The 22,258-nt window shown below is 39.1% G+C and overlaps 1 protein-coding gene across 5 annotated transcripts in view; it reads left to right on the top strand.

The window, feature by feature from the left end:
• Positions 1-22,258, top strand: part of GLIS3 (GLIS family zinc finger 3) — a 289,724-nt gene that overhangs the window by 77,491 nt on the left and 189,975 nt on the right. For all 5 annotated transcript variants that reach the window (XM_065549353.1, XM_065549352.1, XM_005296784.5 and 2 more), the window contains one exon: positions 16,402-16,609. In XM_065549353.1, the coding sequence (XP_065405425.1) occupies positions 16,402-16,609 (208 nt within the window). The remainder of the gene's footprint in view (positions 1-16,401; positions 16,610-22,258) is intronic.

A 22,258-nucleotide genomic window follows, 5' to 3' on the forward strand; every position in this document is an offset into this window, starting at 1 on the left:
GTGTGCTTGTGAGCTGAGGCCCTTTTGTCCTCTTACCTTACACAGAGTCCTGTTCTGCTGCTGTCCCCTTATAGCCCCACTCAGCTCCCCATATCTTCCTGAGCCCCATCTCTCCCCCCAGATTTTCCTCTGCCTTCCAGCCTGTTTCCCCAGGAGCCCCTTGTGAGGAACAGCACTGATGAGAGAGAAAGCAGGCCGACGGTGTCCGAGAACGGAAGTAGAAAATAGAAATTGCAAGTTTTGTCTTGCAGAGAACCAATACCATAGGTTATAGTAAGGAGAATAACTTTTAGTTTGTTAGAAGGGTTAATTTTTACATTGTCCTTCTTTGAGCTGTTATGAAAATGTCTGAGAGCATGAAACTTGGAGTTTGTAGGGACTGTGGCTCTTTAGTTAGAGGAGTTTGAAAAACACAAGTTTCATAGGAAAACATTGTTTTTAAATATTGCCATTGTCAGAGATAGTGAATATTTGATCCAGAAAATATTATAGGGCCAGATTGTGAATCCATTATTCATGATGAATATTACTTTACACCAAAGGTAGTCTTATGGAAAGAAATGGGGCTATTAGTGGAGTAAGGCACTACTCACTGTGAGTGAACGGCTCTCCTCTTGCCCATCAAAACATTCAAATGCGCTATGCAGAGCGAGCATATTAAAATATGTATGCACATTAACTTTAATCGTGCAAGTATTCCCATTGACTTGAATGACTGCGCACATATTTAAGGTTAAGCATATGCGTAAATGTTTTGTGGATTGAGACCTTAGTATCTATTAAGCTGCGAGGGTGTCTCCAGAGCATATAACTAATTTATGGTCCCTTGTGGCTTTGGAATCTATGAATGTGCTTTTCTTTAAAGCATGAAGCAAAAAATTGTAGTTTTCCATTGGAGAAGCTCATGTTTTAGTCTTTGTGGAAAAGTCCTATAGAACTTAGTAGAAAATATAAACACTTTATAGAGTTTAATAGAAAATTATATCCTTGCTATAGAATTCTATGAAATGGTTTAAAAACATATATTCTGCATTATACTCTCTAGGTTTTTAGAATAATTGCTATGGAAAACTAGTTCATTTTATCCCAATTAAATTCTGTTTTCAGACTTTTCCATAAGAGAGTCTTCCAGGAGATTCATGTGTTAAAAATGAGTTTGAAAGAAGGTTAATTCACAGATTAGAGACATACTGCCAAATAGAAGAGACATGTTAAATAAGTAGAAATAATTTTGTAAAGAAGTTGGAAAAATAACATACAGGAGATGCTTATATTCTTTGAACATTCAAAAAGCCCCAGATTATTCTGGAGCAGAACATGACAACTCTGTTAGAAGGAGTCTGGAATGTTAACTACTAGAATTTCTATCACTGTTATTTTTATGAACAATTAAAAGAAAAACTCAGCATGTATGCTTTATGTGGCATCAATAGCAAACTATTCAAATGTTAAGGTGCAATATAATTTACTGATAATAGAGTTTAAATTATTTTTATTGCAGAAGGTATGTTATTGCTTTTAACCCTGTATGTTAGAGTTTACTGTTGCTTGATTCTCCGAAGAATTATTTTGGCCTGTCTCTCCTACAGAATATCTTAATTGCTTAAAATATCGCAACTTAGTATCCATTTATGTAATGATTTGCGTGGAGGGTCTAAATTTGTATGGACATAGGGTGACCTGATAGCAACTGTAAAAAAACAGGACAGGGGCGGGGGGTAATAGGCGCCTATATAAGAAAAAGTCCCCCAAAACGGGACTGTCCCTTTAAAAATGCAACAAGGAGTCTGGTGGCACCTTAAAGACTAACAGATTTATTTGGGCATAAGCTTTCGTGAGTAAAAACCTCACTTCTTCGGATGCATCCGAAGAAGTGAGGTTTTTACTCACAAAAGCTTATGCCCAAATAAATCTGTTAGTCTTTAAGGTGCCACCAGACTCCTTGTTGTTTTTGTAGATACAGACTAACACGGCTACCCCCTGATACTTGACACCTTTAAAAATGGAACATCTGGTCACCCTATATGGACATGACTAACAAAATGCAAACGAATCTTCACCAAAGCTATGTAACTGGTGGCATTTCCAGGGCCATAGTCACTGTGGTGTCTGAACTCCCCTGCTTACTGCTGTATGTTTTGTGATAACCCAATCACAAAAGAGACTGAGATTAGCCAAGATCCTTCACAGCAACTGTTCTCTTTGTTACTAAAAGACAGAAGCTATTATGGCAAATTTGCCCCATAAGTAACAAAGAGCATCTTCCCCAGATCGGCCAGTTTTTAAGAATTACTAGTTTTTTCCTGATTTTTAGTTTTGTCAGTGCCTGCTCTTCAAGACACTCAGTCACTGTTTGTTATTGCTATGTGCTCCCCAGTCCATTGTTATTTCACCAAAAATATGCAGCTACAAGGAACATTACTATCTAGTAGTGACTGCCCAGTGCCTGCAGCAATACCTTTTAAGTACCAGACATATGCCTTCAGTATGTCTCTTTTTGCCTGGAATATGCCTACATAGTTCAATTCAAGGTTCGATAATATGCTTTGCAGTATACCTCTACTTATACATGCACTGTGAATGTTAGACAGATCTGCATAGCACCTGTACAGACATATGTCAGTGCCTGTAATAGGAATGATAGGTGTGTATATAACCACAGCCTGTTCAGTGCTTGCACTTTGCCAGTGCGTACACAGTGTCTGAACTGCTGATGCAGCAACTCCTTTGGGGAGAGGGGCGGTTCACAGACTCTGTGAAGTCAAATGAGGTAGACGGAGCGGGATGTTTCAACGTAGGATTTACCACTGCTGCTTTTCTTGTCCATCCCAATCTCTCCTCCTTCCTCTTTGTACTCCTGCTATCTTCCCTCCACCCCACCCATTACTGCCTTTGCTTTTTTCACAACCATCCCAGTTTCCAAAGCACTGCCCAGTCCAACTGCTAAAACCCCTCATCCACCTCCAGTCTTTTTAATGACATGGTGCTACTGTGCTAGCAACCATATGCTGCTGTTTAAAATATGTAGTTTACAATGAGAAGTTTACATATAGCTATGCAAATAGATTCAGATAAGATAGGGTACCCTTCAAAGACCCTAGGCACATACTTGGGGTTTGGCATGCCCATCCCTCCACTTGTGCTGCTCCACTATATTTTAACACATTAGCTGGATGAGAGCTAGCATGAGTATCTCTCCTCAAGCTGGGAATCACACCCCTGCTCGAAGGGTAGACAGCTGTAGATACAATGTAAAGCATCTACAGTGTGAATAGCTATGAGACTTACCTATGTGCTAAGATATGATTTTTTCATGCCGTTTTTTCTAGGGTGACCAGACAGCAAATGTGAAAAATTGGGACGGGGAGGGGAGGGAGGCAGGTAATAGGAGCCTATATAAGAAAAAGACCAAAAATCGGGAGATCTGGTCACCCTAGTTTTTTCTTCATTTTAAATTTTATTTCCCAGGAGAATTAAATAGACTGAAATTCATTTGGGCCTTGGAGCTAAAGGCATGTGCGTGCGCATATGTGCAGTGTTTAATTAACTGCCCGAGAGGCAAGGGTAGCCTCTGTTTTGTGTCTTGTAGAATGGGGTGCATGTCATCTGTAATTAACAATTTTATATATATTTTACAAGCTGAGAAGCTTTATGTACATTTCAAGTGCTATAGATAATAAAATAATAAATCAATAGTTAAATTATTAACAGGACCTGATATTGAGAGATACCGAGCCCCCTCAGCTCCCATTAATTTCAGGAAAAGTTGTGTGTCCACCCTTAATGAAAATCAAGCCAGAATACCATGGCAAATGCATTATAAATCCTACAATGAAAGATGATCACAAAACTGTATAGGATAGCATTTTCAAATGTGCTGAAGTGATTTAGGATCCCAAGTCCCATTGACTTCCAGGGAGACTCAGGCTCCTACATGCCTAAGTCACTTTTGCAAATGGGACCTAGGCTCCTAAATCATTTAGGTACATTTGAAAATTGTACCAATAGTCATATGGTGAGTTGGCTACATTAAATTTATTTCAAGCTGCTCTTGCTCTTTACTTTTAGAGGCAAAGTTGAGAGAAACAAAATTCTGACTGCCCACAGTCCACTGGTTACAGCACTTCTTTACAAGATTTCAGTCTCCATCAAGAGTACTTTCTGGCTTTTCAACAAAGGTGTTTTATTCTAGTGCAGCGCATGCATATGCCTGGCTTTTGTGCGCGTCCAGCCATGGAAAATTCTTGTCATCTTTCAGATTGTTCACCCTCCACCCCATACACATATGCACACAGTTGCTTTGGTATGCCAATATTGTTTCCTACATCTTTACATTAGATGTTATTCAGTAGCCAATTTCAGATCCCAAACAATGTAAACTCAGCAGCCTCCTGCTTGGTGAAATAAAAGCTGTGGTTAAGATGTCATTCTCCATAAATCAGTTTTGGCAAGAATGAAGACTGAGGGCAGGAACTGGAGTAGTCTTTACAGGGCCTGATTCATTCAAGTGGTCTTAATCCTACCTCTTATTCCCACTAGCTTTGTGGAAGGTAGATGGACGCACTTTAACATGAAGGAATGAGCTTGCTTTTTTTTTTTTTTTTTTCACAACAACAAAAGCCCTGGGAAATTCCAGTTAATTAGCATGCCTTGGGCTAATGAAAGAATAAAACTGAAAGAGAAATGCCTAAAGCTTTGGGATGAGTGGAAGCATGTAGGGACAATGCATGTTTTAAATATTTGTGGTGGTTTGTATAATTTTCCCAGGGTTTGCCTCCCTGTGACTTGATGGGATAAGAGTGGAAAGACAAGTGGAAGGTTTTGTGTGGGTCATGATGTAGTAACATTTCAGCTTTTAAGGAACATAAATAGGTCATAAATTGAAGAATGCTGATAATGGCTGGCCTGTAAAAGTCAGTGTAATTAAGACTATTAGAATGAGACCATTTTCTGTTTGTATTAATATAATCTGCAGTAGTGACCACAAAACAACATGGAGTGTGAGGATGATTGTATAAACTTCAAAGGAAGGTGCAATAATCCTCAGTGTTGGCAGTTATGGATAACCTGCCCATTTGTGAAGCTACTTCCTAAACCACTCGGAGGCTGGTATATGTCCTGAAGCACAAGGGTTTATGTCCCTTATATAAAAATTGTTCATCCTAACTAATGTCGCTGGGAATGTTCTCATTGGCCACATTAACAGCTTTATTAAATCCTGTTAAATTTGTGGCCTCAGTGATACCATACAGCTGCAAATTCCACAGGCTAATTATATGTTGTGTAAAAGGGCTTACCTCTGCAGGAACTGAGCTTCTCTGATTTGTAGAAAGGAAAGCCAAGACTATCCTTCTTCCATGCAGGAATGCCAAGAACTGCTAAGCTGGTATCATGGAGGGGCTTGAGCAGAGCATGTAGCGATCAGGGCATTGCTTTATTTAATATTGAAAACTACGCGTCTTTGTCTTTCTATACAAAAGACATTCACTTCTAAAAAAATATTTCTTTTCCCATTTTAGCCTAGCCTGAGATTTGCCTACCGTTTCAAGATACTGCTACTGTAGAAATTCAAACTTTGATAGTGTCTGATAGACATGCTTGAAATGTATATATCAGTTAACAGGATTATCACTTGAAAAGACAATTGTATTTTTACTGAAAAGTTTTTTGGAGGCGATGAGATGTATTGATATTTAATGAAGCATGAAGCTTGTAAATGAACCATGAAAGCAATAGCTAAACTAATTAACTGAGCATAAAGCCCTTAGAATACATATGTTATGTGGGCTGCATGCTTATTATTTCTGCCTGGTTAAATTGACATCTAGGATAACATACTCATATAATCTTCTAGGTGAAACAACATTAAATTTTGCTCTTAATGCTGGTTTGCTTTAGGCAGAGGTTATGCATAGGTGATAACTATAAGAAAAAAGAAGCTGTCTCTTTAAAATGCCCTGCTCTGTCCCTGATCCCACGTGGAACCTACATCAGCAGCACTTTCGCATTACTGGCATAGAGGAGGAAATCGCCACTTAAATTTCCTGCAAGCTCAGATGTGGAATAAGGTTTAAAAGTTACAGCAACGTAGCATCCTTGCGCAATGTCTTTAACTTGGGAAGCAGGTAGGGATTTAGTGTAATGTCAAGTTATTTACGCATTCCTGCATGCATAACACTTCTGCCATTTCCTGTAACTCTGTCAATGTTAAAACTTTCATCCTCTCAACTTATGTGGTGGCAGTTGGCCTGTTTTGTCCTACTTGTGCATATCAGTCTCTTGGGGAAAGAGAGAGAGAGAGATACTTTACTGAGAAACAGTACTCCAATATTCTGGTCTATACTAAAAGACTCACTAGAAATTTTCTATTGCAATCACAATTTAAAATCTGACAAATCATTAATTGTATGCTTGTTCATTGCACACGTCTTCATTGGTGTCCTGCTAGACAATGATTTGTGTTGGTGAGGTGAGAATAAGATTGGACTGTCCTGCTAAAATGTGAAGAGTGAGAATGGGCCTTGCTCTAGGTGAGGGAGGAGCAAGGAACCTCTCTATTCTTGTATCACCTGTGCAGTAGCCCTGCAGTGTTTTGGGGGTAGATCCTCAGCTGGTGTAAATAGTAACAGACCACTGGAGTTCTGCTTCTGAGGCTCTGCCTACACAACAGCCGATGTTGGCAGAATTTATGTCACTCATGGGTGTGAATAAACCACTCCCCTGCATGACATAAGTTACTCCAACATAAGAGCAGGTATGGACAGCGCTATGTTGGTGGGAGACTGGCTGAAGCAGGCTCATGTCCTCCTCCACACAAGCCATCTAAGCTAGTTGACTGCAGAGGGGAGTACATACTGCACTCTTTTAAAGGTGCTGCAACATGCGCTCTCCCTGTGCACACCAGGGAGGCTGTCCCTGCACTGGTTAGTACTTATTAGGCACAATTTTGACCTCTGGAGAGAGCAAGGAATCATAAGTTACTGTCAGAGTCAGAGCTGTGTTTCGCTACCTGAAACTACAAAGTCTTTTCAGAAATGAACTCCAGTTACCCGTGGCTGTACAAAAAGAGTGATTGTTCCAAAATGGAAAAGCTCTTGTGTCCCACTTCTAAAAGATTGGGATGCTGGCATGACAGAAATAGCCTCATATGAGCAGCCTATATATAAGATTAATGACAAACCTGAAGAATTTCATGTGATATTGCAAAAATATATCCCCTATCTAAAGAAAAGCACAGAGGTACAGTGAAAAGTAAATGATATTGCTTGGGAGGTGTTGTGGGAGGTGAAATGGTGTAGCAGTCTAAGACATTGGTTTTGTAAAGTGTTGGCTTGTTGTTTAAGTCCATAGTCTGCTGTTCTTATGTACAAGATAGTATAGTTTCACTTTGAAATTATTAAAGATATTTTTTGCAAAAATCATTCTTTACAAAAATCAGGCTGCCCATGGTCATTGTCCAATGTCCTAACATTGCTTTGCAGTGTCTTCCTGGTGATGTCGCATCAATACATGATGATGAATTCCACTGATGTGACATCTTCCAATACATCATGGCTACATCCAGCTTTATTTTGTGACTATCTGCAACTCTGTTTAATTTCAAAGTGACTTTCTGATACATGTTTCGCTGAGCTGTACTATTCAATATACTATATAGCCCAAAGTTTTCATGATATGTGTTGTATTTAACCACCCAAGCAGTTTAGTTTGCATGATAAATGGTGCACATATAAGTGAGCCCTGATACTGTACACTTGTTTTGCCCAACATCAGACACGGAATCAGTGGCAGAGTCAGGAATGAGAACCATTGTCCTGACTTCCATTACGCTTCCTTGTTCTTTCATGTGTGTTTGTTTTCATTTTGATGATATTCAAAGTTTTCTTTGTGTTGATATTATAACAACTAAAATTTAAAGTTCTGTCTAGTAATAAGAGATGAAGATTTGTAATTGTCCTACTTTTACTCTGCTATCTAGAGATGGAGGGCCAGATTCTGTTCTTACACTCCTTAACTCCTGTATAACTCCCTTTTCTTCAGTGGAGTTATTCTGATTTATACTGGTGTATGTGAGAAGAAAATCAGGCCTGGATAGTATGGATAGTATGTCATTAATGGGTGGGAGAAAGTAGTTTATTCATCTTTCAAGAATAAAAGTTCTTTATACCTGAAAATGTCTGGGTTAGTTGTCTATCTGTAAAGCTCATAGGGTACATATACAGCAGTGAAATAGGTGTTGGCCTGGAGCTGAGATGGAGGGCAAGAGATCTGCTGTAATAGAGAATACAGATATTCCGTGCACTATGTCATGTCAAGCAGAATAACAGGAACAGCTGACAAATCAGTTTAGACAATAAACTGATATTGCATAGAGCTCATTTTATCCAATATTGCTGATAATTAATTAAGAGCTACTCATTGCAGCTTTACTGATAGTGAAAAAGAAGAGCATTAAAAGATTCCCAGTCCTTCAGTTTAACATTGACTGGTACGTGGAGTTAACCAATAACTTATTTGTCCTTATGCAAAATGAGAAAAAATCCCAAACAAAACAACACTTCCAAAATAACTTTTTATCAATGCGGGTCTTGCTAATGTAAATACCAATACATAATTAATATGAAATGTTATAAATATATATGCGGACTCCAGAGCTAAGTGAAAAAACTTTCAGACAAATTGTCTTTGTGCTACAGCATTTTCTCCTGGAAGCCTCACAAAGTTCACATTTTATTGTGCATTCTTAGTTTAGCCATTAGAAAACCCAGTGTTTTCATTTGTCTAAACTCAGACGCTAAAAATTGTTTCCAAGTAGGTGATCTCATTGCTGTCTGCTTTGAACCAGCCAAGTTAATTACCTGCATGGTATTGTTTGCACCGGTCAGTGCTGGATAATTTTTTACCCCAGTTCCACTTGAAGGGAGACATTGTTCTTCATGATGCTTTGTCAGTCTCCTTCGTCTCACATTTGCACTGCTGAAAGTACATGCCTGATTACCTCATGGAACTGAACTGCAAATAGCTTTGGAAATTAATGCAAGCTAATTTACCAAATGTGCTCTGATAGCAAAGGAAACTGCCTTTCCAAGATGCAAAGTAATGAAGGTCTTTTACTTTATGAACATACAATTTTCTCATAATAAAAAATGTAATCATAGATCTCTGCTGACTGTATTTTACCTGGACTATTGTTCATGATAGTAAAGATAAGGCCTGTGTAAACTGTTAAGAATTGCCAAAGAGTTAGGAATTGCCATAACGGGGCAGACAATTTGTCTGTTTAGTTCAATATTCTGTTTCTGAGTGTGGCCAGTACCACATGATTCAGAGGAAGTTTCTTTCTAACACAGTGTTGCCAATCCTAAGTGTTCAAAATTCAGGAGTAAGGCCTCAAAAAAAGAATCAGTTTAAGAATCATGAGATTTTTTTAAAAATTCAGTTATTTTTATTTGTTTTCTGGTTTCTGAGCCTTTTGGATGCAGTTGGGTTATGTGTCAAGCTTTTCTCTGTAGCTGTGAGGGCTAGAAACTGAATGGGAGAAGAAAATAAAAAAGCAGAGACTCTCATATAGTCACATAACTCCAGGAGCTGGGTTCTTTAGGAGAACCTCCACCATACTTCACGTGACACGCAGTAAAATTGTTTCTTGGCAAAGCAGTTAGTGGCTGGCTTGTACTCTGAAGTATGTGGGTAAAAATATCTCAGAAATGTTTATCAGATCAAATGAAATTTTGGCTAAATGTAGTGTAGTTCAGCTACAACCCCTGAGCCCTCCTGAAGTCAGGTTTGGTTCTGGGCATTAGCCCTACCTGTAAACCAGTCCCAAGTTCTCAGAGATTCGCAGACCTGGATTGATGCAGTAGGTACCATCCTCGGGCTCCTTCTCCATTTCTCCTGCTTCTTCCTAAAAGGCTCAGGGAGACCACCACTCCAGTTTTAACATTGCTGTCTTCTGAGGGGCAGGGAGGGGAGGTTCCCTCCTTCTCTGCTTTATGAGGAAGGTACAAGCTGCTTTCTGTCCCCCAAAGAGCCTGATAGGTGTGGAGGGCAGTGGCTCTTACCTGGTGGCTCCTGCAGCTAGAAAATGTCATGGAGGGGGACACTGTGCTCAAGGAGGAAACATGGGGATAGTCACCAACTCCCCAGAAGTCAGCAATGGTGGGGTTATAGGATCTAGGGGAATGACCTGACTGGAGTTGGTAGGCAGCTTTGAGACATAGGAGTGGGCTTTTCCCCTTCTAAGTGTCCCATCAGGATTTTTTCCAGCCGCAACCACTGTAAAGGCTCATGGCCTTTCTGTGTGATCCATATGAACAGAACCTTGCAGACAGTGTTTAGCTGTAGCAAAGGTGTACGCGTTAGATGGGACATACAGTCCATGAAGAACTACGCTGTAGTGTGGGAGTGATGGAAGATAGTTCAGAGGGGCACTGTTGACTTGAAATGTAGCCAATTAAAAGAATGTGTTCAAATAATTTCAGGTACTACACTGGCTCCTGAGTCATCCTGCCAATTTTTATAGTTTCACAATCTCATTCTGGAAAATATTTTTCCCTCCTTTATTGCTGGATGAGAGACCCACACAAACAACAGGCAAAACTGACTGAATATACAGGGGAAATTGTGAGTATTCACAAAGTGCTATCAAGTGCACAAAGTAAACAGACTGAAAAAATAGAGAAAACGTTATTTGTCTGTTGCAGTCATCTTAGGAGTCACTTCTACCAATATTAGGTAAAAGAATTTGACTGAAGTGTGTTTTTTTTAAGATGATGCTATCCTTTCAATATATACATTTTCATATTGATCAATTAAATTAATGCAAAAATCTTATGTAATATTGCATAGCTCAGAAGTGCATCACTATAAGAATCGTTTGGGTTTTCTGTGATGACTGGACAATGCAAGAATGATTAATTTAAATTTTTTTTGAAGATAATACACCATTTATTTAATTGGAAGACTGATTTGGATTTTGGTGTGGTGTCTAATTCAAAATATTGAACATTAAAACAGTTTTGGCCTAGTTGGACATTTTTGATGTACTATCATTTGTCGATTTTTAAAAATAGTTTTCAGTTAGAAAAACAGATAAAATAGTTGCATTGTTTGAGGATATGATGTGGGTAACATTACACAACTAGCAGATACCAAGACTTGGGGACAAAAAATTAACTGTTTTTTACATCAACATCTCCTGCTAGAAGAAAATATGTTTAAACAAAAAATCTTCCTCTTGCCCTCTCAAAATGGTATGAGAATGATTTCAACAAGAAGATCTATTTATCTGAAGTTCAGTTTGCCAAAGTACGGCAGTTAGATTTTCTTGTATTCTCTACATATTGGCCACATTCTTGGGAAGATTGCAGTGGCGTATTATTGCATGTCAGAGATGAGGGAGGCTTAGCTATTAACCAAATACAAAGGGTAAAGAAGGAAATAGTCAGGCTGAGGAATGAGGAAATGGATGGATTAAAATATTTCCATAAAATATTTTTACTGTTTACACTTGTTAATTATTAATGTTAATTATTGATGGGGAAACTGTTTTGATTTACATGTATTATGTTGATTTGGAATAAATTATTCACTACTTATCTGCAATTATTCCTTTCAGCCAATTCTGGAACAATTCTGCCTTCTCACCAGTTTTAAATGAGTATGATTCCATTGACTTCACTGGAGTATCTCCTGATTTACACCAGTATGAGTGAGAGGCGAAATAGGATCCTCTTATCGTTTCAAATAATGAATATTATTCACTGTTTCATAAATGTTAGTTTTCCTTAGAATTTGAGGCCTAATCCAAAATGCACTGAAGTCGGGGGAAAGGCTCCCATTGATTTCAGTTGGAGTTAAAGAAGATAGGGCTGATTCTCCACTGAACCTGTGTCATCATTTACATCTGTGTAAAGGGAGTGTAAAATGCTACCTTTCTGCTTTGGTAGTATATTATACCCACCGGTACACTCACCGTGCGTTAACAAAGGAACGTAAATGGTGAGAGCCGATGATAGCAGATTCCTAGTTGATAACTAATGTTTCTTTGATGGTCGAGATTGTGACCCCACCCCTTCTTCAAAAAAACAAAAGCATAATAAAAAATTTACCACAGACAATATTCACTCCCTTCCAGTTCTGAGTTAGAGGAATTGAAAGGCAAAAGTTTCCCATTAACAGTTACATGAATATAGGGACTGAAAGACCAGACCCTTTACTCACAAGTGAAAAGTGCAATGTAATGTATTGTGGGGCTTGTGTCTCTTTGTTTAACAGCTTCTTTTTGCACTGATCACCTTTCTGACTTTTTTGGCAGGTAAATTCCAATGAGCTCATGGTTAATCATGTATAAACAACAGTCTAATTGTATGGTTTCAAATTTTCATTTGACCAGATAAACAAAAATATGGCCTGTCCCCCCAAAGAAACCTGATAATCTCATAGTCTTTGGTTTCTTGCTTCTCTCTCCTTGAATTTAAGAAAGTGGATTTTGTTATTGTTGCTTAACATTTCTAGAGAGTGGCATAGGGTGTGTAGCACTGAGAAAATATCAGATTGCATTTGCCAGGTTTCTGAAGCAGGGCTCTTCTTTTCAAAGCTAAAAAACAAGTTCACCGAGCTAAATTATGCATTTTCTTTACAAATCACTTAATCTGTTTTTCTTTCCCCTATATACAGAGGCTGTATATAGGGGAAAGAATATATATCACAGTTGTGATATACTAGCAAATTACAATTGGTTTCATCTGTTACTATAGCATGCTTTTCCAGTTTTTTGTTGTTGTTGTTGTTGTTTTGAAACCCATTTGTCCCTTATGATACAGAAAACTCATTGAGCTCCCCCAAAATAGAAAAACCTTATAAAATGACAGCAGCTGATGAATTATTTTTGGTGTGGTGCAAAAAAGTGCATATTATTGCCAAGAAGACAGGGGGCAACCTATGTTATTTTCCTGACTTGTTTCCAGTCAGAACTCAGCCAAAACATAGGGACATCTATTAAATAGTAAGTTCTTTACTCTTTGCTTAGGACTAAGTGCAAATGATTAGCCAAGAAAGAAAAAAAAATCCCTCTCTGTTTTCTTTGGATTTGGCTGAGCCTCCCTGGGAAGAATTCATAGTAACCCCCAGAGGCAGGTGTACATAAGAACATAAGAATGGTCATACTGGGTCAGACCAATGGTCCATCTAGCCCAGTATCCTGTGTTTTGGCATTGGACAATGCCAGGTACTTCAAAGAGAATGAACAGAAAAGGGCAATCATCAAGTGATCCATCCCTGTCTTCCACTCGCTACTTCTAGGCTAGGGACACCTAGAGTTGCGTCTCTGGCCAGCTTGGTTAATAGCCATTAATGGGAGTATTCTCCATGAATATATCTAATTCTTTTCTAACTCAGTTATAGTTTTGGCATTCACAGCATCCCCTGGCAAGGGGTTCTACAGGTTGACTGTGCGTTGCATGAAAAAGTACTTCCTGTTGTTTGTTTTAAACCTGTTGCCTATTAATTTCATTGGGTGACCCCTGGTTCCTGTGTTATGTGAACAAATAAATAACACTTCCTTATTCACTTACTCCACACCCTTCATGATTTTATAGACCTCTATAATAGCCCCCCTTAGTTGTTTCTTTTCCAACCTGAACAGTCCCAGTATTTTGAATCTCTTCTCATATGGAAGCTGTTCCATACCGTTAATCATGTTTGTTGCTCTTCTCTGTACCTTTTCCAATTCTAATATATCTTTTTTAAGAAAGGGTGATCAGAAATGCATGCAGTACTCAAGATATGAGCATTCCATGAATGTACATAGTGGCATTATGATATTTATTGTCTTATTATCCATCCCTTTCCTAATGGTTCCTAACATTCTGTTCGCTTTTTTGGCTGCCACGCACATTGAATTTTCAGAGAACTATCCACAATGACTCCAAGATCTCTTTCTTGAGTGGTAACAGCTAATTTAGATCTCATCATTTTGTATGTATAGTTGGGATTATGTTTTCCAATGTGCACATCACTTTTCATTTTATTAACATTGAATTTCCATTTTGTTGCCCACACACCCAGTTTTGTGAGATCCCATTGTAACTCTGCTTTGGACTTAACTATCTTGATTAATTTTGTATCATCTGCCACTATTTACCCCTTTCTTCAGCTCATTTACGAATATGTTGAACAGCACTGGTCCCTGGGGGACACCACTATTTACCTCTTTCCACTCTGAAAATTGGTCATTTATCCCTACTCTTTGTTTCCTGTCTTTTAACAAGTTGCTGCTCCATGAGAGGACCTTCTTTCTTATCCCATGACTGCTTACTTTGCTTAAGAGCCTCTGGAGAGGAATCTTATCAAAGATTTTCTGAAAGTTCAAGTATAGTATATGCACTGGATCACCCATACTACATGTTTGTTGACCCCCCTCAAAGAATTCTAATGGATTGGTGAGGCATGATTTTCCTTTACAGCCACAGAGCTGCTGTTTTGATACATGAAAGTTCCCTCACTGGAGGTTTTCAAAAGTTTTCACCTGTCTTGGATGGTTTAGATCCAACAAATCCTGCATCTTCATAGGGGGTTAGACTAAATGACCCTTGCGGTCCCTTTAACCCTATGGTTCTATGAGTCTATAGGTAGTGCTAAGATGTGCTATATGGAATTATCTTTAGATACTCACTTTCAGGGATTCCAACCCCCTTTCCATGAATGTGATCCCCACTCATAAAGAACTCTATAGAAGCTTCCTGTGCTTCAGTGCTATTTTTAACATTTTTACTTGGAGCATTTCAGGGCCTGTTTCATGCTCTTTGACTATTATGGTGGTTTTTAATGCATTTTCCCTGTTCTGCAGAGAACAGTTTGGCAGAGTATTAAACTATAGCCAGTCAGATCATTAGTAAATTACTGTCATTCTGCTGTTAGATTAGGGATGGAAAGAGAGTGTGAAAGTTGCCAATGCTTGTAATTTATATGTAGCCCTGCTGCCTTGTGGATTGATTCTTTCAGGTTGCACAAGCAAAGCACAGTCTGGTTAGCAGCTGGTGAAATCCATAGGACACACACAGGTGCTGCTGGAAATGGTGATTCAGTAGGTGGTATCCTTCTCTCTGAGCCTGAACCAACAGTCAGTCCTAGGTACGCATGGACCCTGTGCCTCACATGGGAACACAGAAAACTCTTGGTAGAAAGGAGGGAACAGCAGCAAAAATAACTATTTTAAATAGGAAGAAAGTAGGAGTTGTGTTAATGTGGAAGCCTCATGGAGTGGGAGATAAGATCCAGGACTTCTCATCGTGTTCACCTTGTGTTCTCCTTTCTGGCTTGGGGAGGATTTGGAACAAAGAACAAATAGAGATATAAATAATTTTAGTACTTATACCTAACTGTAATGTCAGTGGGATTATTTACTTTATATCATCTGCCTTTCATGTACTTGACATGTATTTAAACTCATTCATCTTCTCTTCTATGAACAAAAGTGAGCTGTTAAACTTCCCTTCTGTAGTCTTAAATCATTATCTTTAGGACACAAAATATTCTGAATGTTTTGTGGTTATGTCCCACTTGCCTACACTCCTGATAGTTTCCCATACTGCTGTATAATAGTCCATCAATTTGAATCATGGCAATATTGATTAAAGGCTTTTAAAGAACTAGCTATGTGTGGTAGGAAGGAGCTCTGGGAAGTTCTTCTCTGCAGTGGGAGCCCTAAGAGAAACTCTGACTCAGCTAGAATTTCTCCCAGGGCTCCAAACTTCCTTTAGACTGCAGGCTGCAACAGCAGGTCTGTCTCACTTTGCACAGTGTGCAACATGCACTCCCCTCTACACCTCTGCTGTCTGTGTGGGCTAAGGAGATATGGGCCCGCCTTTATCCCCAGTCCTTTCATATAGCTAATGATACTAACGGTGCAGTGGAGCAGTGCCTCTCACTCCCAGCAGGGTTCTGGATGGAGGATGTGCATGTGGGCAGACCCCCAGAGCTCTGCAGGGATGGACTCAACCAGTCCCTAATTATGGCTCAACTATTCCTGGATGTCTTGTCTGACTTTGAATAACTCCAGTTAAAGTGATTGTGTAACCTTCTTCAGCAGCTTGCTCTTTGACACAGATTGTTCTTACAGTGGTTTTCCCAATATTTAACCTTAGATGGTCCCTCTTGCTACTCAAGTCTGTTCGTTCTCATTCTGTCCTTGTTTGATTTAGCATGCATAACTGATTCCACTTTAGAACATCGCTTTATATATTTGCAGAAAATTATAGGGCCCTCAATCATCTTACATGCTCAATTCCTGTAATTTCTCCTCACTGGTACCACAGAAATGGGCACAACATAATTGTGAATTCTCTGTTCTTGTCATGTGTAAAAGAGACATGAAAACTAATCTGCCTCATTTATTTTTAGGAGGTCTTGGCTATGGGCCTCGGGGCAAGTCCATTGGAAAAGGCAGCTGCAACAATCTAGTTGTCACCAGCAGTCCCATGATGGTTCAGCGACTGGGACCTATATCACCTCCTGCAAACCAGGTCTCAACAGCATGCAACCAGATCAGTCCTAGCTTACAGAGGGCTATGAATGCTTCAAACCTGAATATACCTCCATCAGATACAAGGTCCTGAGTTACATTTCTTCTCTTCAGTATTACAAAAAAGCATATTCATTTTACTGTCATTTAAGTACTTAAACACAACCTGTTCTGATAAGTGTAAATGGAGTTACTCTGATCCATTATATCAATGATGCTAGTCTGGATTTACAGCACTGTAACTAAGGCTATGTCTACACTACAAAGCCTATGGTGGCATAGCTATGCCAGTATAGTCCCCTGGTGTAGCTGCAGCCTACAGTGACAGAAGGAATTTTTCTGTTGAGGTGGGATCACTGCCTCCCTGAATGACATTAACTATGTCGACAGAAGCACTTCTCCGTCAACATATCTGCATCTGTACTGGGAGGTTTGTTGGCATATCCATGTTGGTCAGGAGTGTGGGTTTTGTTTCACACCCCAGGCCAACATAACTATGCCCACATAGCTTTTAGGTATAGAACAAACTTAAGAGCAGAACTTGGTCCAAAGCTTCCATGCTTTGTAGTTCTTTTACTGAATGAAGACTTTCATAACTGCAAAAAAATTACTTTTTTGACAATGGAAAAATTGTAGCTCAGTAGGTGACTTGTGGGATGGAAACAGCAAAACTCCTAATAATAAATCCAATTGGTGCAGGGTTTCACTGTATTTTATGTCTGGTACAGTGCTTTGTATGTTGTGCCAGTGCTTACCAAATTATACTAATGTCAAACTCATCGTGCAGTGTCTCCATGAATTTGTAATCTAAAATATGGCTATTGGCATTGCAAATGAAAATATTATAGAATCATAGACATTAAGGAAAGAAAAGAACTGTTATATAGACCATTTTACTACTAATATAGCATGTCCCTGATAGACTAGTTGTATAAACACTGGGTAGAATTTTCAAAAGTGCCTAAGTGACTTAGGAAGTTGTACCATTTTCAGTAACACCTAAAAAGAACAGGAGTACTTGTGGCACCTTAGAGACTAACAAATTTATTTGAGCACAAGCTTTCGTGGGCTACAGCCCACTTCTTCGGATGCATAAAATGGAACACACAGAAAGAGGATATTTATACATACAGAGAACATGAAAAGGTGGAAGTAGCCATACCAACTGTAAGAGGCCAATCAATTGAGATGAGCTATCATCAGCAGGAGAAAAAAAACCTTTGAAGTGATAATCGAGATGACCCATAGAAGGTGTGAGGATACTTAACATGGGGCAATAGATTCAATTAGTGTAATGGCCCAACCATTCCCAGTCTCTGTTTAGACCTAAGTTAATTGTATCTAATTTGCATATTAATTCAAGTTCAGCAGTCTCTCTTTGGAGTCTGTTTTTGAAGTTTTTTTGTTGCAAAATTGCCTCCTTCAAGTTTGTCACTGTGTGGTTAGAGAGGTTGAAGTGTTCTCCCACTGGTTTTTGAATGTTATGATTCCTGATGTCAGATTTGTGTCCATTTATTCTTTTGCATAGAGACTGTCCGGTTTGGCCAATGTATATGGCAGAGGGGCATTGCTGGCACATGATGGCATATATCACGTTGGTAGATGTGCAGGTGAACGAGCCCCTGATGGCGTGGCTGATGTGGTTAGGTCCTATGATGGTGTCACTTGAATAGATATGTGGACAGAGTTGGCGTCGGGCTTTGTTACAAGGATAGGTTCCTGGGTTAGTGTTTATGTTGTGTGGTGTGCGGTTGCTGGTGAGTATTTGCTTCAGGTTGGGGGGCTGTCTGTAAGGAGGACTGGTCTGTCTCCCACGATCTGTGAGAGTGAGGAATCATCTTTCAGGATAGGTTGTAGATCTTTGATGATGCACTGGAGAGGTTTTAGTTGGGGGTTGAAGGTGATGGCTAGTGGCGTTCTGTTATTTTCTTTGTTGGGCCTCTCCTGTAGTAGGTGACTTCTGGGTACTCTTCTGGCTCTGTCAATCTGTTTTTTCACTTCAGCAGGTGGGTACTGTAGTTTTAAGAATGCTTGATAGAGATCTTGTAGGTGTTTGTCTCTGTCTGAGGGATTGGAGCAAATGCGGTTGTATCTTAGAGCTTGGCTGCAGACAATGGATCGTGTGGTGTGTCCTGGATGGAAGCTGGAGGCATGTAGGTAAGTATAGCGGTCAGTAGGTTTCCGGTATAGGGTGGTGTTTATGTGACCATCGCTTATTAGCACAGTAGTGTCTAGGAAATGGACCGCTTGTGTGGATTGGTCTAGGCTGAGGTTGATGGTGGGATGGGAATTGTTAAAGTTATGGTGGAATTCCTCGATAGCTTCTTTTCCATGGGTCCAGATGATCATGGACCCATGGAAAAGAAGCTTTCAAGGAATTCCACCATGATTTTAATAAACACCACCCTATACAGCCAAGTTCGAAGATACAACCACATTTTCTCCAATCCCTCAGACAGAGACAAACTTGAATTAATATGCAAATTAGATACAATTAACTTAGGTTTAAACAGAGACTGGGAATGGTCATTACACTAATTGAATCTATTTCCCCATGTTAAGTATCCTCACACCTTCCATGGGTCATCTCAATTATCACTTCAAAGTTTTTTTTCTCCTGCTGATGATAGCTCATCTCATTTGATTGGCCCCTCACAATTGGTATGGCTACTTTCACCTTTTCATGTTCTCTGTATGTATAAATATCTTCTTTCTCTGTGTTCCATTCTATGCATCTGAAGAAGTGGGTTGTAGCCCATGAAAGCTTATGCTCAAATAAATTTGTTAGTCTCTGAGGTGCCACAAGTACTCGTGTTCTTTTTGCGGATACAGACTAACACGGCTGCTACTCTGAAAAATAACACCTAAGTCACTTAGGTGCTTTTGAAATTTAGACTTAGTCTCCTAAATGACTTAGGTACTTTTAAGAATTTTTGTCAGTGTGTCTAACCCAGGGGTCAGCAACCTTTCAGAAGTGGTTTGCCGAGTTTTCATTCATTCACTCTAATTTAAGGTTTCGCGTGCCAGTAATACATTTTAATGTTTTTAGAAGGTCTCTTTCTACAAGTCTATAATATGTAACTAAACTATTGTTGTATGTAAAGTAAATAAGGTTTTTAAAATGTTTAAGAAGCTTCATTTAAAATTAAATTAAAATGCAGAGCCCCCCGGAGGGGTGGCCAGGACCCGGCAGTGTAAGTGCCACTGAAAATCAGCTTGCGTGCCGCCTTTGGCACGCGTGCCATAGGTTGCCTACCCCTGGTCTTACCATTGTGTTCAGTGCTGAAATGTATTTTTTTTAATTTACAAAATGTAACTGTTACTGTTTTTTAAAATATCTTCTACTGTATCTCATTACTTGACTGCAAATTCAGGAGTTATCTTGAAATGGTTAAAAACAATACTAGTATTTGACTAGGTTGAAACCTTGTTTTCATCTATTTGTAAGCTATATTGTGAAGAGGGCATTTCCATCATTTTACCACTGAAGATTGTGCCTGTAGGGCCTCCATATGTTTTCTAACTTGCAAATTAACTGCTCATCCAGTGTGTGTCACTGTCAGCCATTCAGATCCAAGGCCATGCCTCTGAGCCAAAAGCCATCATGATTAATGTGACAGCAGTCATAATGTAGTTACAGTTAAAGCCATATTTGCGTGTTTTGTATATGTATATACTCAGGTATTTAAATGTGTCACTTTTATTGAGTTTAAGTTGTGCCTTCCAAGTATCCATTTTTAGGCTCATCTTTTGCCGAATTTTAATTCACTTGAGTAATTTCATTTTAAAGAGACATTTGCTAAAGATTAACTGAAATCATCAAACTGTCAGAATTCAAGGTCCTGTATTTCTCCTTTTAATAACATGCCAGTAACTAACACCAATGGATGCCACCGGAAATTCCAATATTTTGACACTTGTTTTTGTCCTGAATTGGAATGGAAAGACAAAACATTGAAACTTGTTCCAAAAAGTTTCAATTCAGAGATGTTGAAATGTTTCATTTTGGGTTGGTTCAACATTAAACTGCATCTGCTTAAGCTGCGGCAGTGTCATATGTGTGTTGTAGTTGGGGGCCTCATGACCCCATTCTTCTGTATGAGTTGGGCTGGCCTATATCTCCTGTGATGCCCCATAATGCACTCTGGCAGCTCAGCCTGGTGCAAATTAATGTTGAAATGGACCAAAACAAAATGTTTCATTTTGATTTTCCCAATGGGACCAGTACTGGGACCTAGGAAGTTCGGGGAGTTCTTTCAGGGGAAACAAAGATCATACATGAGTAAAGGAAAACAAGGTTTTCACTCTTGTTTCATGTTTACTTCTAAGGTTCAAATCAGCAGTTGATATTACAGTACTGTTGCATTTCAAATTATAGGGAGAATGAGTAATTATATTCATAAATAGAAATGCCTTGTAGGTAAACTTAAAAGATTCTGGTCCAAATCCTCAACTGGTATAAAGTGAAGTAAATGAAGCTGTGCCAATTTACACCAACTGAGGATCTGGATCTCTGTATTATATAACTATTTCAGATGCTCAGTCTTTACAGTAGTACATATAGTGTCCCCTGTAAGTATTTACTCATCAGCGTGGGACAGATTTTCAAATGAGTTCAGCATTTTGGTTGCTGACAGTCTGCTTCTAATTGTGAATTCTGAACACTTGAAATTCTGGCCATAATCAAGTTTAAATTTATAAAATGCAACATTTTTTTAAAAATAAACTAACGTGAGCACCCATTTGCATTTAAAACATTTCAATATCTTTCTGAATGCGCCTGAGCCTGATGCACATTTTTTGGTTTATGAATGGGCAATTTTTGGTTTATATGTAAAGGAGGAATATCCATGCCAAATTAATTAAGCTAAAAAAACCCCAATTTTATTTTCTAGAGAAATACTCAGCCTACCACGTAAAAATCAAATGTTATTACACTTTACTTGCTTATTCAGCAGAGAGTAAGTACATCTGTTTAGGGCCACATCATAGTAGTATTCAGAGCTACACTGCAGCCTAGAATTTGGGCCCTTGCAAGTGCCTAAACAAAAGCAAGAGTTCTCCCCTTACATTAGTGTGTGGTCTACTGGACCTTGGGACCAGGCATGCAGAAGCAACTTCGGGATGCTGCAAAGCCATTTACTTCCCACTCTGGAACAGCTGGCTGAGGAGTGGCAGTGAATAGGTAGCTCCACCTCCTATCCCAACAAAGCACATCAGCCAGCAGAGCTGAGAGAGTCCCTGGGAGCTGCAACTTACTATCTCCTTGAAGCAGGGAGGCAATTATGACTCCCTGAGTCTGTTTCTTTCCTGAGATGCTCCTGGAGTGGTTTGTCCTTGTGGTACAGTCTAGCCCTCAATTAGCCCAAATTACTGTTAGCTGATGCCTTTGATCAATTGACTCCTGACCACTGTAAAATGCTTGTTATGTTAAACAACAGGAGAACTCAGGCCCTGCCTCCCAGGTTAAGGAGAGTAAATGTTTCAGTAAAAACAAACACTGAGGATTTTTCAACTGTAAACAGTATAACTGTGTAGAATTCAGTGTCAAAAGCCATCTAAGTTTCTCTTGTCTAGTGTTTCATACACTCTTCCAATTTGACTAATCTGATAAAAAATTTACCAATCTCAGAGGTGGAAAGTTGTAGTATCAAACAGAATCATGTCAAGGACAGCCAGCATACAATTGCATCATTTGTGTAAGCTTTGGTAAACTTTACCTCATTCACTGGAAAT

This window comes from Chrysemys picta, chromosome 6 (assembly GCF_011386835.1).
Source record: "Chrysemys picta bellii isolate R12L10 chromosome 6, ASM1138683v2, whole genome shotgun sequence".
In the NCBI taxonomy this organism is placed as follows: Eukaryota; Metazoa; Chordata; order Testudines; family Emydidae; genus Chrysemys; species Chrysemys picta.